General features: G+C 40.8%; 1 protein-coding gene across 1 annotated transcript; it reads left to right on the top strand.

Annotated features, from left to right (window-relative positions):
• Window positions 1-285: 285 nt before the first annotated feature.
• Window positions 286-12,293, top strand: LOC143115272 (neurotensin receptor type 1-like). Its single transcript, XM_076277246.1, has 5 exons — window positions 286-292; window positions 1,017-1,678; window positions 10,812-10,998; window positions 11,106-11,190; window positions 12,005-12,293. The coding sequence occupies exons 1-5, from the start codon at window positions 286-288 to the stop codon at window positions 12,291-12,293; spliced, it is 1,230 nt and encodes a 409-aa protein (XP_076133361.1).
• The last annotated feature ends 1,033 nt before the right edge of the window (window positions 12,294-13,326 follow it).

Below are 13,326 nucleotides of genomic sequence, written 5' to 3'. Positions count from 1 at the left end.
GTCACCAGTATTTTTTTCACAGGGTACAGATCAATCCATCTTGCTTCTAACAGTCAAGGTCAATGCCACTGTGACCAGTTAAATGGGAAAGTATTTTAATCCATTAACCCAGGACACTGCTTCAAGCCAACTGATTGGCTGAGCCTTGATAAATAACAGGGGAGTCAGTGATTGAGCTCTTCCCTTTATCTGATTAGGTTGAGTAGACTCTCCACACAAATAAATAAAATAAGTAAGCAAACAATCAAACAAATAAATAAATAAACAGCCCTCCAAGATGCCTAAATGATTGGTAAGTTACATTTATATTTAGTCTCCCCATATGTGTAAACATAATCAACCAACAACTGTAATGTGGAGAGGACTGTTCATAAAGGTATCTACGTCTTAGTGGAGTAGGGCATTGACACCACACCACAGCATGACAAAGAAAGTGATTTTCAGACTTGTAACTTGAGTTTTAAACCGTATTTGATTATAAAAGGTACATATGTTATTTGTAAGTTGATGTAATTGTCTATAAGCTGTCAAGAATCTGAATTCAAGAAATCTTGCATTACTTTTTTGGTTCTTACAGTACATCACATCATTTGCTATTGAACAGACACATTTCTTTGACTGTCATATGTCTAAACACGTTATTCAAACCTCATATTTTCCACCATGCTATAGGCCACAAAATGATGCACAAAATGTTATGCATTTACATTTCAGACAAGGCAAGAAAAGGGCCGGATCAGAGAAATGTAATGCATTTTTATACAGGCATACTGAAAAACAAGGACAACTTTGCTGAAGATACCAGTAAGGCCAAATGAATATCTCTGCTCTCGAAATATCACCACAAAACCAATCCAATCAAGGACAAGTGCAATCATTCGAAAGTCAAGTAGGACTACCTTGAATGGTTACGGGAGAGGGGGGGGGGGAGTGTTCTTCCCCAACACACACATTTCTTTGGCAATGACACACTATGTGAAGGCTTTCTGGTTACAAAGACACTTACTTTTTGTCAGATCCAACTGTGAATGCATCGCTGTTGAGGCGATATTTACGTTTCGCTATCCCTGTTTTTGAGCTACAAGAAAACTGGTTACAGATGCTCCAAACAAGTAACATTAGTTCTCCGACAGAAGCGGACTATTTGGATGTGAACACAGACATCTACTCAAAAGTCCTGGTAACTGTAATCTACGTGGTGCTTTTTACAGTCGGCTGTCTCGGAAACTCTGTTACACTCTACATCATGTGCAAGAGGGACTCCTTGCAGAATCTCCAGAGTACAGTCCACTACCATTTGGCTAGCCTGGCAGCATCCGATCTACTAATCCTTTTGTGCATGCCGGTCGAGCTGTACAACTTCATCTGGATCCATCACCCATGGGCATTCGGAGACGTTGTCTGCAGAGGCTATTACTTTCTCCGGGACGGATGCTCCTACGCCACCGCACTCAATATCAGCAGCCTCAGTGTAGAGCGCTACATGGCACTGTGCCATCCGTTTAAGGCGAAGAGGGTCATGTCGCGGGGACGCACCCGAAAGCTAATATGCGGACTATGGGCGATGTCGCTTCTTCTCGCTTCGTCAATGCTTTTCATTATGGGGCAACACAACATAGGGCATGAGAGGATCTGCACTCCCACTGTGTCCACTGCTACCGTCAAAACAGTGCTACAGGTGAGCTTTACTAGCCAAAATACTCAGACAGTGTCTGGCAGACATTGATATTACATACTTTCAAGTAGCCTATTTTTGTCCAAAGAATTGTCCATATGGGTCTACTAAATGGAATCTATATCTGGCTTTATCATATCTTCACATTTGAACTTACATCTAAACGTTTCAGTGTAGTTATGCAAATGGGTACTAATTTTTGTTTTTATCTATCTTTGCCCTCAATTTAGGCTAGTGTCTTCTTGAAACTTGTTTAAATCTAGTCTTAAGGCCTATTTCAATTAATAAAAAGCTAAGTTTAAAAATCTAGTTGTACAATCAGCCATTTATTTATTAGTGATATTTAATAGTATTAAAAAAGGTGAAAGCAAACTATTCAACAAGATCTATGTATGATGCTGTCTTCTGCTGTGATAGATCTAAGAATAGCTGGACAAAGACTTCCTGGAAAGGAAGGAATTATTAAGATACAAAACACAAAGAGGCCTTTGCCCCTTAAATACTAGTTAATAAAAGATCATACTGAAGCTAAGGAGAGTGACTGTACCAAAATAGGAGTCTGATCAATGAAAGGCTGATTATGTGAATACTGCTACTCTGAACAACCTCTGTTCATCCATTCATTTGGAATTTCACTTGGATGTACTACATCCCAACTGGTTTAGTAGGCTATTTTCTGCTCAAAAATTGGTCTGGCAGAAAATGTGAAAAACACTCTTTGGTATGCAAACTGTGTTTTTCGCTTATCTCAAACGCTACATGAAAAAATAATAAATACGGACGCTAAAAATGTGAAGAAAAAAAATCTTGATATTTACCCTTTGTATAGGCCTAATTAAAAACAAAACAAAAACATTAACATCAAATTTCAGGAGGAGTTTATTTTGAGACTTAGTGCACCAGACTATACTGTAGGCCTATTGTATGTTATGGCATTACATAAATTAAATTGACTTGAATTGAATTGATATTATTATAAGTTCAATGTTCAGAATGGTTAATGGTCAGAAATTGCAGTCCATTCTACTCAGACACAATGAGACCTTGTTGATTAAATCATCACAGATGGGTCATCTAATAAACTCTTGAGCTTTCATGTCAGCATCAAAGATATTTTTGTTGCCATGGCGAGACTGTCAATGTGAGATATTTGTTCTGACTGTTGTATTGTTCTTTTGTAGGCTTATGTTTTCTCTACTGGCTCTTCAGGCTAGACACAAAGCCCCCAAACACTCACTACTAATAGCCTATAACTGTCCTGAAAAACCCATATTCTGATTCTTGAAAAACACCCTAGTCAACAAGTGTGGGCATTGTAGAGGGAGTAGCCATTGGTAACTTTTCCGATATATGCCAATCGTCTAGGAACAATATACAGCACTTGGCATTGCAAGCCTAACCCCAGTCAGTATCAATGGGCATGTTAGCTAAGGTTGTGTTCCGATTACAAGGGTCCTTACGCTGAATTCCCTACTCCCTACCCATTGCACTGCAGGGTGTAAAATGCACAGGGAACTCGATTGCTATAACAGTTTTATTTGGAATGCACTGATAGTCTTGTTATAAAGATTTTTAGATTCACGAGACATGTTCATTCTAAACAGAGGAGTGTAGTTAGCTATCTAGCTTGCCAACATCAGTCATTAGGAACTGTACGATATTTACCGGGGGGGGGGGGGGTTGGGGGGGCTAAGAGAATTTTTTAAGCCTTAGGGGAAGGCCCAGGAGAAATGTTTTGGCCTGGGGGGAGGGCGAAGGAAAATAATTTTTTCCTGATCCATGATATTTTTTTTCCCTGATCAATGATCCGTTTTCGATATTTTAAAAGGTTTGTAGGCCAAAACATGATTCACGTCTCTTTGACAGAGTGGGCGAGTCCAAAAAGTCGCAACCCTACCTAAATCTCCCACAACCCCCCTTAAAGGTCAGAGGTTACGCTTGTTTCACTTTACTGGCGAATCGTAGCCCTTGATGAAGTCACATGAGCTGCAATAAAGTTTGGGAACGTAGTAAACAAATTGGCAGCATCTTTGTGTATATTTGGTGATGAAAAATTAGCATTTATATCTTAATATGAGACTGTATGCTCATTTGTACTTAGCCTAGGCAGAACTTTTGCAGGATGAAGATCACACAAGTCACCAGGCATACCGGTGTTGTGTGCCTTCTGGTTTTTCCCACCTACTGGTTTCCTTGCGCGTGCTCGCGTTGCTCACCACAGCTGCAGGAGTTGTCAAACATTCACAAACAAGTTGTTTTAGACGGATTTGAAGTCGCATTTCATATCTATCCCATGATCATTACACTACAACCACTCATACAAAATACATGTAAAATAAAGGCTATAATTTTGCACTAGTGATGGGACATTCGACACTGAGGCACCGAAGCTTGTATAACTCCCGTGAAGCAAATTGTTTCGACACGGTGTGTTGGAGCTTGTATCAAATTGGAATAAGCACGTGACTGGTGACGTCCGAAGCTTCGAACGTCACCGAAGGGTTTTGCTGGTTTCGAAAGTTTGCTGCTGCGCTGATACCCAACAGGAGCAACACTTATGTATTCTCTGTAGCCTACTGCTGTAATTGAACAAAACCTGTGTCACGTGTCTTAGTTACTCAGCAATCATTGTTGCTGAAGAACTTTTTAAAGTTTTGAAGTAAAATTTCAAATATTTTTTGTTATTGCATAAGCCTAATAAAAATTCCTCGTAAAGTGACTCACGGGGATTGAACCCACGTCGCCAGATTTATCGTCCTCATCGCTATCTCTACCATAGACATAATATACATAGACGCTGCATTGGCTGCTGGAAACAAGAAATGCGGCCGCCATCTTGGACCGGTCATACTCCTCGTTGCGTTGCAGCAGAAAACACAAGATGACAGCACTGTGCAGCATGTTCCTGCTCAAATCGGCGGACCATACTCAGGGATTTACTTTTCACAAGTAAGATTTAACATTACCGTACTATTGGTTGTATTTTGTATTTTCGAACAATGTGGCCTGTATCATAGCTACATGTGTGACCTTTGCAGCAAAAAAAAACGTGTGAAAATCTGTTCGGTATTCAGTGAGGTATGAATAATTTAATGCGCTGACAGCTCATTGCACCAGCCAAACAGATTACACTGAGTGGAGTGGATGACCGATCCAAGATGGCGGCTCCACGTCTCGTCAGCGCTAGTAGGGAGTAGCGGTCGATGCAGCGTCTATAGTATATTATGTCTATGATCTCTACTCTATCGTAGGCATACGGCAAGAATGGATGTTCATGAACTATTTATTTCTAACAACGGCCTGTTTAGTTCTAAAACACACTACCTAAATAATGCCTCTTGGTTATGAGTAGGCTATGACAGTTCATTAGATAAGGCCTCCACTTTATTTATTTAAAGTAGGCCTAAATTGATATTGCCACATAGCAGACGGCTGCATTTCATGCTGCAGTTTGTTAAAACCGACTGAACACACATACATTCAAACGCTGAACACACTAGGCTATATTCAAACATTATACCCTAGTTCTAATTAATTTATTTAATTTTCAGTCATCTCATGTCATGTGTCCATTCTGTCCTTCATGTTCATGTTGTAAGCTTCGTTCGGGCGTGTCAAATTCATAGCTGCTGTCATTTCTGCTGACCACCAGATGTCACTGTGTTGTCTTCGATGCTTTGATGCTTCGGATCATTTTGCGATACAATCAGGAAGAAGCTTCAAAAGCTTCACAAGGCTTCGTTCACCCATTACTATTTTGCACACTTTATAGCATTAAAATAGATTCGAACCTGCAATAAATACGCACACCTATGAACCAGACCGACCTATTCAGCGCATTATCTCTTTGAGCCACTCCAATTAGCTAAACACAGTCATCAAATCACCTATTAATTAACCACGCAAGCAACATTTTGTCTTGCATTAGGTGACACAAATGGTTTCTTTATCTTATAACTCATTGTCTGAGCGTATGGTTTTGAAAAGTCAAATGTTGCCTGACAAAGACATTCGAAAATTAAAGGGACACCAGGCAAGCCTGATGCTTTTTCTCTACGAAACTCCCCCTTGCTTGGTCTGAAGCTCTTTTCCTTTTTGTTTGCATCTTCCATCAAGGGTTTTCGCTGCTTCTTCGCCATTATACACACGTTTGCAACAATCGCGTTTCGTTAGCCTGCCTCTGTGCTGTGGATGCAGGATGTAAACTGATCCTGCTTCAGTCGGCGGGTACGATACACTGAACTTGCAAGCGGGATATTCTTCCTACAGGCAGTAGGGGCGGGCGAGAGTCTTCATTCGCCCTGTAATGAGTCATTTAACCATATACCGACTTACGAAGATGAGTAATTAACACGAAAACGTTGCCTGGTGTCCCTTTAAGAATGTTTATTGACTTGAAAAATACGCTAATTTTTGCAAACTCCCTTCATTCAACCCTTGAAGACATTGCGATCTGGCGCGCTAAAATGTAGATCGTTTCTTCTGTCGTACCATTTAATTTCTAAGAATTTAGGTCTACTAGACCTACAATAACGTCATCACCAAATACATATTTTATTTGTATTTGATGAACCACAAAGAATAGCATACTGTGCACAGTGCACTGACAGCTGTAGAAGCCTAAGGTTTTTATTTTAGATGAAGGGCAACCACTTGTTTCAGATAGCCTGGACAACATGTTACCTGGGTGTTGCCTACGTTATTAATGGATGGTAGCCTACAATAGTTAATTGTATCACATAACAGCGTATTGTATCGCGTAACAGGTATTAATTAGTTGGCTCAAGGAGTAGGGAATCAGGCCAGGGGCGCCGCTAGGGTTGTATTCCATAGTACGCACCACGTGGCCCAGCCCACCCACCCATAGTACGTGGCCCAGCCCACGCCCCCCACCCCAAAAAAAAAAAAAAAAAGATACCCGACCTTATTTACAAAATTTGCGCTTTTGGTAAGGCTAGTCTAACATGTAGGCCTCTCCTTATTGAGTCTAAGAAAAACCTTTACATAAATTGGAACACAATTAGTCAACCTACCCATGTCATCCCTTATCAAATAGCCTACCGCATGAAGCGTCTAACTTTTACAACACTGGCTGCAGACTACGTGGGCTAGGTGTTTCAAGCTTTTTAAAAGTTCTGGGATGAGGGAGATTTCTCCCCCTGGAATTTTTTTAAATTCTGGTTGCTAAACACACTATTTAAACGCAGTTTGGGAAGGACAGGAATACCTTTACAGAGCAGGGGCTCTGGCTCAAATTAGGTGAACATACCTTATGCGCATTAACTTCACTGACCAACCCGTGAAAAAGGGAAAGAAAAAAATAAATAAACCAATTTTATGTCGCGATTTGCGATAGAGAAAAACACAGTTATGATAAACTACTAACAATAACGATTTGCTCACAACACTCTAGCCTAAATACATTGCGCTGCTGTTTTGGTTGTCCCAAACTTTTAGATGATAAGCCTACGCCGGCAAGAATTTTTAACACCCGCACCAACCCGACTCGTCATGACGCGCCATTAGCCCCAAAAAGGTTGAGAACCTTTGCTCTATGCATTAACTGAATCCTTGTTCCAAACAGTGCTTTATTTTTATTTTTTTCAATAAGCCTACAGAGGAAAGCAAACAATTCAACATTTTAAACATGTGTAGACCGTGACCGTAGAGGACAATCTCTCACTGCTGTCAGTGTCAGCATCACTGCTAAGAACAGTGCGTCTTTTAACGTTACGGTTATAAAAAGCTTGTTTTCTTTTCATGACTGAATGATTTAGGCTATTATCCTATAATTGAATGAAACGTTGTGTTTTTAAGCGTCAGAATTGACCCATGCAAAGCCACGCCACACAGGCCAAGGCATGACAATGCTATGTTTTCATATTTTATAGTCTATGGTTTCCATGCACACCATATTCCGGTTTTATTCGGAATAATGCCAATATTCAGATTGCACATGAGTCAATAAATATAGGCTAGTTGTCACACGGGAGAGGCGTAGTATTGTAGAGATCAGTGCTGCGTATGTACCCGTGTGTGTGTATGTGTGCTTATGACATTTGCTGGCCGTTTTAACCTTGTAAACGTCATTTTCGACCAGTTTTATAAGGGGGAGAGGACCTAGGAGAATTTTTGATCCGGGGGGAGGCCCCTGGAAAAAAAAAAATTGACCAGGGGGGAGGGCCAGGCAGAACATTTTTAACCCGATCGTCTAGCGACCGCACCCCCCCCCCCCCCCCCCCCCCGCTAAATATCGTACAGTCCCTTAGTTGGCTATACACATTCAACATTTCAAATCTGTTTTAAGATTACAATAAAGGCTTTTGGGTCATTCCACGTCAGTTCAACCAGGGCCCACGCACTTAGGTCTCAAAAAATTCTGAAGAAATTACCAGGTGTACCTATTTTATCCAGGGGACACACTGTAAAATGACTTTTATGTAAGATCAATATTTTCCAAGATACAGCCAGTTTTACAGGGGGAGGGGGGTGTCGATTTTGTATGTATAGGAGTCTCCATGTAGGAGGCTCACATTTTGCATGCTGGTACATAAATAGAATAGTAGGTAGCAAAATCGTCACATTTGGTCTGGACGATCCTGCATGGTCATAGCTGTCCCTCAAAGTTGATCAAAATAGTTTTTGGCTGGGCTCTGTTTAGGCCTTCAGAGTTTAGGCCTTGTACTCAACATAGGCTCTTAATTTATTTCCCTTATTGAGATAAGTAGAAACACTCTCACAAAAAGCAATGAACAGAACATAAATTCCTTCAGGGTCTGAACAGCAGACCTCACAAGTCTGAAAAATAATTTTGGTTTTCATTTTCAGAGCACCCAAACACCTTGTGGGGAATATACAAATATTTTTTTTTATATTGTTTCCTTCACTCTCCATGATCCCTTCTTTTTAAAGACACCAATTTGACAAATAAATATGCAAATATTTCTTTTTTTATTTTCCACCCTGAACATGGGCAAAATGCACCATTGAGATCAATATGTTTTATGTAGTTACCACAGTGCCACCTGTGGTAGTACAGAGTAACCTGTGGCAACCTGTTGTACAGAGTAACCTGTGTCGTCATCTATTTGTTTTGTTTTATTACACGGCTCTTCAGAGTGCTGCAGAAAGTTCCATTCACATGAATGGGCCTTCCCAACGTTCGGGCCTATGTTAAATCTATATAAATCACCAGCAAAGTATATAATCACCGCTGTCAATGGCAACGGGTTGATTAACGTCTTTCATATCCCTCCGCAAGAATTCCGTTCGCTTATTGCAATGGAATTTCATTGAAAGGGAAAGTAAGCTAGTAAGACACGCAACACCTGAAACTGTCAAGTTCTATCTGTGTGGCGAACTATTTATTTTGTCAGCGGAAGACACAAAACGGTAGCAAAATCATTTTTAAAGATTCATTGTTTCCTGTATGTTTATTTTACATAACTGCCGTTATTCCAATATGCCAAGGTAAACTTGGTTTTGCATTCTATGACCCCTTTAATGTCCAGAGTTTTCAAACTCTTTGTCTGAAAAGCCTTTCTAGTACACTAATGCGAACATTATTTTTTATTAATGCTTTCTTTGACCTTGACATGTCATCCCTAGGTTTAAGTTCAGTAGTCTTACTATTGATTGCATAAAACATATCAAGGAAAACATTTGAAAGTGATTGCCAAAATAATTTATTTTCATTAGGAGTAGAAGTTGTGCTGAGCACAAAACTTGACTGATTTCGTCAAATTTGAATATTATGTCCTCAAAATCAATAGTAGCCTAATTAGGATTCCTGTTCAATCAAGATATCCAGATCAATCACGTATGCCTATCTACTCTGTCATTTATCAAACACAACACAATCATTCAAATGTACTTTAATAAAAAGCTTGTCAATATTTCCCCCATATGCAGTGTATGCAGCTTGCATGTTTTGTTTTGGGAATTTCTTCTCATGCAACATGCATGCATACTGTACATACAGTGGTATGGCTGGTACAGGACCATACCTATGTGATCCTATGTTCCCAAGGTTCCTATATTCCCAAAGTCCTAAATGTTCCTAGGGTCCTATACTGTATTCCCAAGGTCCTATGTTCCTAGGGTCCTATGTTCCCAAGGTCCTATACTCCCAGGGTCCTATGTACCCCAGTTCAATTTATCACACAGTGGCTGAATCTCAATGTCCCCCCTCACAGACTTTGATGCACATTTCTGCTAACTTTGTGAGGGCTTAGGTCTGTCCTACTTTGAAACTGTGAAGTGCAGGATGGCTCACTCACACGCTTTCCGTGCCCAAATCATGATGTTGTGCTGAGAAACACACCAAAGGGAGGGTACACATTTCTGGAGTTGTCAATTTAATATGGCAGGTGATGTCCCATTCCTGCTACTAGCATGTTGTACCCTTATAGCCAAACTTAAAGCAACACCAAAGATTATTTTGTACCTTAAAATAATGTTTCCAAAATTGTGTCAGTGGTTCATCAACGCGTAACAGGGTGAACGGCACTTCTGCATTCGCTTTGCGGCCCTATATCGGCTATAACCGCACTATGCACGTTTGCCAGATCGGGTAGCAGATCTGTATTTTTTTTTTACTTACGACAACGGTAATGGACAATTCCGCTTCCGACCTGTAGGGGGGCCAAAGAGGAAAAGTGCTTTGGTGTTGCTTTAATCACTTATCAACAGATATCAGTTAAGTCTTTGTGGGTTCAGGGCTTTAGACTTGAGGGGGTACATAGAGATTCAGCCATACATATTCTGTCTTGGTCCGCTAGATCAGATGTTATTTTAATTAATATGTTGGTCTATTTATGACTCCTATGTTTGTGTGAGGCTATTTTGTTTTGAATTGATTATCTATGAAAATAGAAAGGCATTATTAAAGAAAAGCACAAAAAAAACAATTTCCTCCTATTCATTGTGCCGCACCTGTCATATCTCTATTCCCCACTAGTGGGGCCCACCCCACACTTAGAGAACTACTGGCTTAGAGGTTGTGGAGAGCATTAAAAGTCATTGATAAGATTTTAAAGCTCATCTGTTGGGACATTGGGAGCCAGCGTAGTTGGATCAGCAGTGGTCATAGCGACAAATTCTCTGTTGTCCACTGTTTTTCTCTGTTGTTGTGAAGGTCAACGTCTTGCTGTCATTTGTGGTGCCAATGGCTGTGGTGTCTATCCTCAACTGGCTCATTGGCAGACAGATGCAGCGACTTTCCCAGCAGGCATTGTTACATCACTCCGGCAGCCCGCCAGCATCCGGCTATGCCACTGAGCCAGCCCGTTCCCGATCGTTGCGTCACGGCGTAACTGTCCTGCGTGAGTGAGTTCATCTTGTACAATATATCTGAGGTAAGCCTGTAATGTGCATGCAAAGTTCGATCTGTGTTTAAGATGACTATGTATGATTATTTTTCTTTGGGCAGGTGTGGTGGTGGTTGCCTTCGTTGTGTGCTGGTTGCCGTATCACATGCGGCGTCTCATGTTTTGCTACATTATCGAATGGACAGAGTAAGTAAACTCATATCCATAGAAAATGAGGGTACGTGTGAGGCACAGTAAAGAAGCCCTTATTCGCATCACCTCAACTTACCTGTTTAAAGGCGCTGTAAGCGATGTTGGGTAACGTCACTTCACTTCTGTTGACGTTCAAACAAAACAGAGAGTTAGCTTGCTACTGCCTTCCGCTCCCACCCGTGTCATTGAAACTCTCCTAAATGTGCATATCGTTGGTGATTGGCCGGAACAGGTTGTTATTTTTTTATCGTCCAGGCTGGACCAAGTTATTTTTGATGCCGTTTTTGGAGCCTGGGTTGTCCACAGAGGCTGTATTTTTTTTACAGTGTATTCAGGGCACAGGGAGATAGCGGATGGTGAGGTGATGTTTGCTGTATGTGACAAAAAACCTGATTTTAGTTCAACAGAATGGCTGAGAATAGACCATAAAAAGCAGACTGATGATCTATAGAACTGGAGGAGGTTTCAGAAGCTGGAAGAAGTACTAAATCAAATTGATTATTGAAGCACTTATTATTAATTACTTACTACTGTTATATCCACACATTGACCAGAGCCCTTGGCCTTGAGCATCAATGTCTTGCTGTACACAACTATATGACTAAGACAGGAAGTTCGGTAGTGGAGATTGATGAGTTCTCTGGTCTTTTCCCCAGATTAGCTAGATGGTGTTGAGTTTGATTTTTCAGTCTCTCCAGTCAATCCATGTCAAATTGAGAGACACCAGATTGTGCAGGTCAAAGCTTAAGCCTTTTCTTATAATAACAGTCTGGACTAGTTCTCCTGTCTCCTTTGCCTGTTTTCACAGACCCCTGTATGACTTCTACCACTACTTCTATATGATGACGAATGTCCTCTTCTATGTGAGCTCTGCCATCAATCCAGTGCTTTATAACCTGGTTTCGGCCAAGTACCGGGAGCTCTTCTTCGCCACGCTCAGCTCCTCCTGTCTCCACGGCTTTCACAAGAGGGAGTGTGACCGACGAGACAACGAACTCCATCACCGCCAGCAACTGGCCTCACCTGTGCAACATAACCCTCTCATAACACAACAAACATCTCTTTCATTCTCAGTTACCAATGAAACCCTGACCTGACCACTCCATTACAGGTCAGAGCACTCTCCATTTACAGATGTACAAAGGTGTGTGTAGGTTTGTGACCTGTGTGAAGTTGGCACCTCATATGATAAGATAAGATAAGATAAGATAAGATAAGATAAGATAAGACTTTATTGATCCCACAGCTGGGAAATGTACTTGTCACAAGATGCCAAGTAGTATTTAAATAAGAGAGTAAGAAAGTTGTATACAGTATGCCCAGCATACAAGCACACCTAAAAAACAAAAATCACACAGTGATTGCAACACGCCTTAGGGTTTCACCAATACTTTGAGGCAGAGTGAACCAATATATATGGTGAATAAAAAAGCTTCACATCACATGTACAGTGGAAAATGCACATATTAATAATGAAGTTCATACACTACATTAACATTACAGATTTTCATGACAGTGGTGTTATACATTCTAATGGCAGATGGAATAAAAGACCTGCGAAAGCGTTCCTTCTTACATGATGGGTGTAGTAGTCTGTTACTAAAAGAACTGCTTTGCGCAGCCACTGTCCCATGGAGGGGATGAGAGGAATTGGCCATGATGGATGCCAATTTGTCCAACATCCTCCTCTCCCCAACCACCTCAACAGGCTCTAGTTGGCAGCCCAGGACAGAGCCGGCCCTTTTCACCAGCTTATTTATTCTATTCCTATCCCTCTCAGAAAATATGAAAATATAAAAAAAAGTATAAAAGTATTTGTTTGTTCATTGTTTGTGCACGATTGTGCATGCAAAATAAACATTTGTGCATCATTGTTTTTTGTGTTATTAAGTGTTATTTGCTGGCGAGTGACATAACTCAGCACCCCATTAACACCCAAATGACTCAAATGGTTGGAATTGTTTGTGCTTCGTTTGTGCACAATTGTGCAGGTAAAATAAACATTTGTGCACAAACCGTCTTAACAATATTTAACATTAAATTGTTTAGTGAGTGACCTGGGGTCACCCAGCACCCCATCAACATCCAAATGACTCCACAATAGTTGGAAACAATCCCTTTCAGCCCAAC

The sequence above is a fragment of the Alosa pseudoharengus genome, unplaced genomic scaffold (assembly GCF_046254945.1).
Source record: "Alosa pseudoharengus isolate Yale_2024_CS ecotype anadromous, Long Island Sound unplaced genomic scaffold, YU_APseudo_1.1 YU_APseudo_1.1_scf_9, whole genome shotgun sequence".
In the NCBI taxonomy this organism is placed as follows: Eukaryota; Metazoa; Chordata; class Actinopteri; order Clupeiformes; family Clupeidae; genus Alosa; species Alosa pseudoharengus.
This window is presented reverse-complemented; position numbering and strand designations above follow the sequence as displayed.

Bases quoted from the DNA above. Each gene is read 5' to 3' on its own strand.
- LOC143115272 (XM_076277246.1), top strand. The intron at 1,679-10,811 runs GTGAGCTTTACT...GTTGTTGTGAAG, and splicing joins CCGTCAAAACAGTGCTACAG to GTCAACGTCTTGCTGTCATT. The intron at 10,999-11,105 runs GTGAGTGAGTTC...TTCTTTGGGCAG, and splicing joins TCACGGCGTAACTGTCCTGC to GTGTGGTGGTGGTTGCCTTC.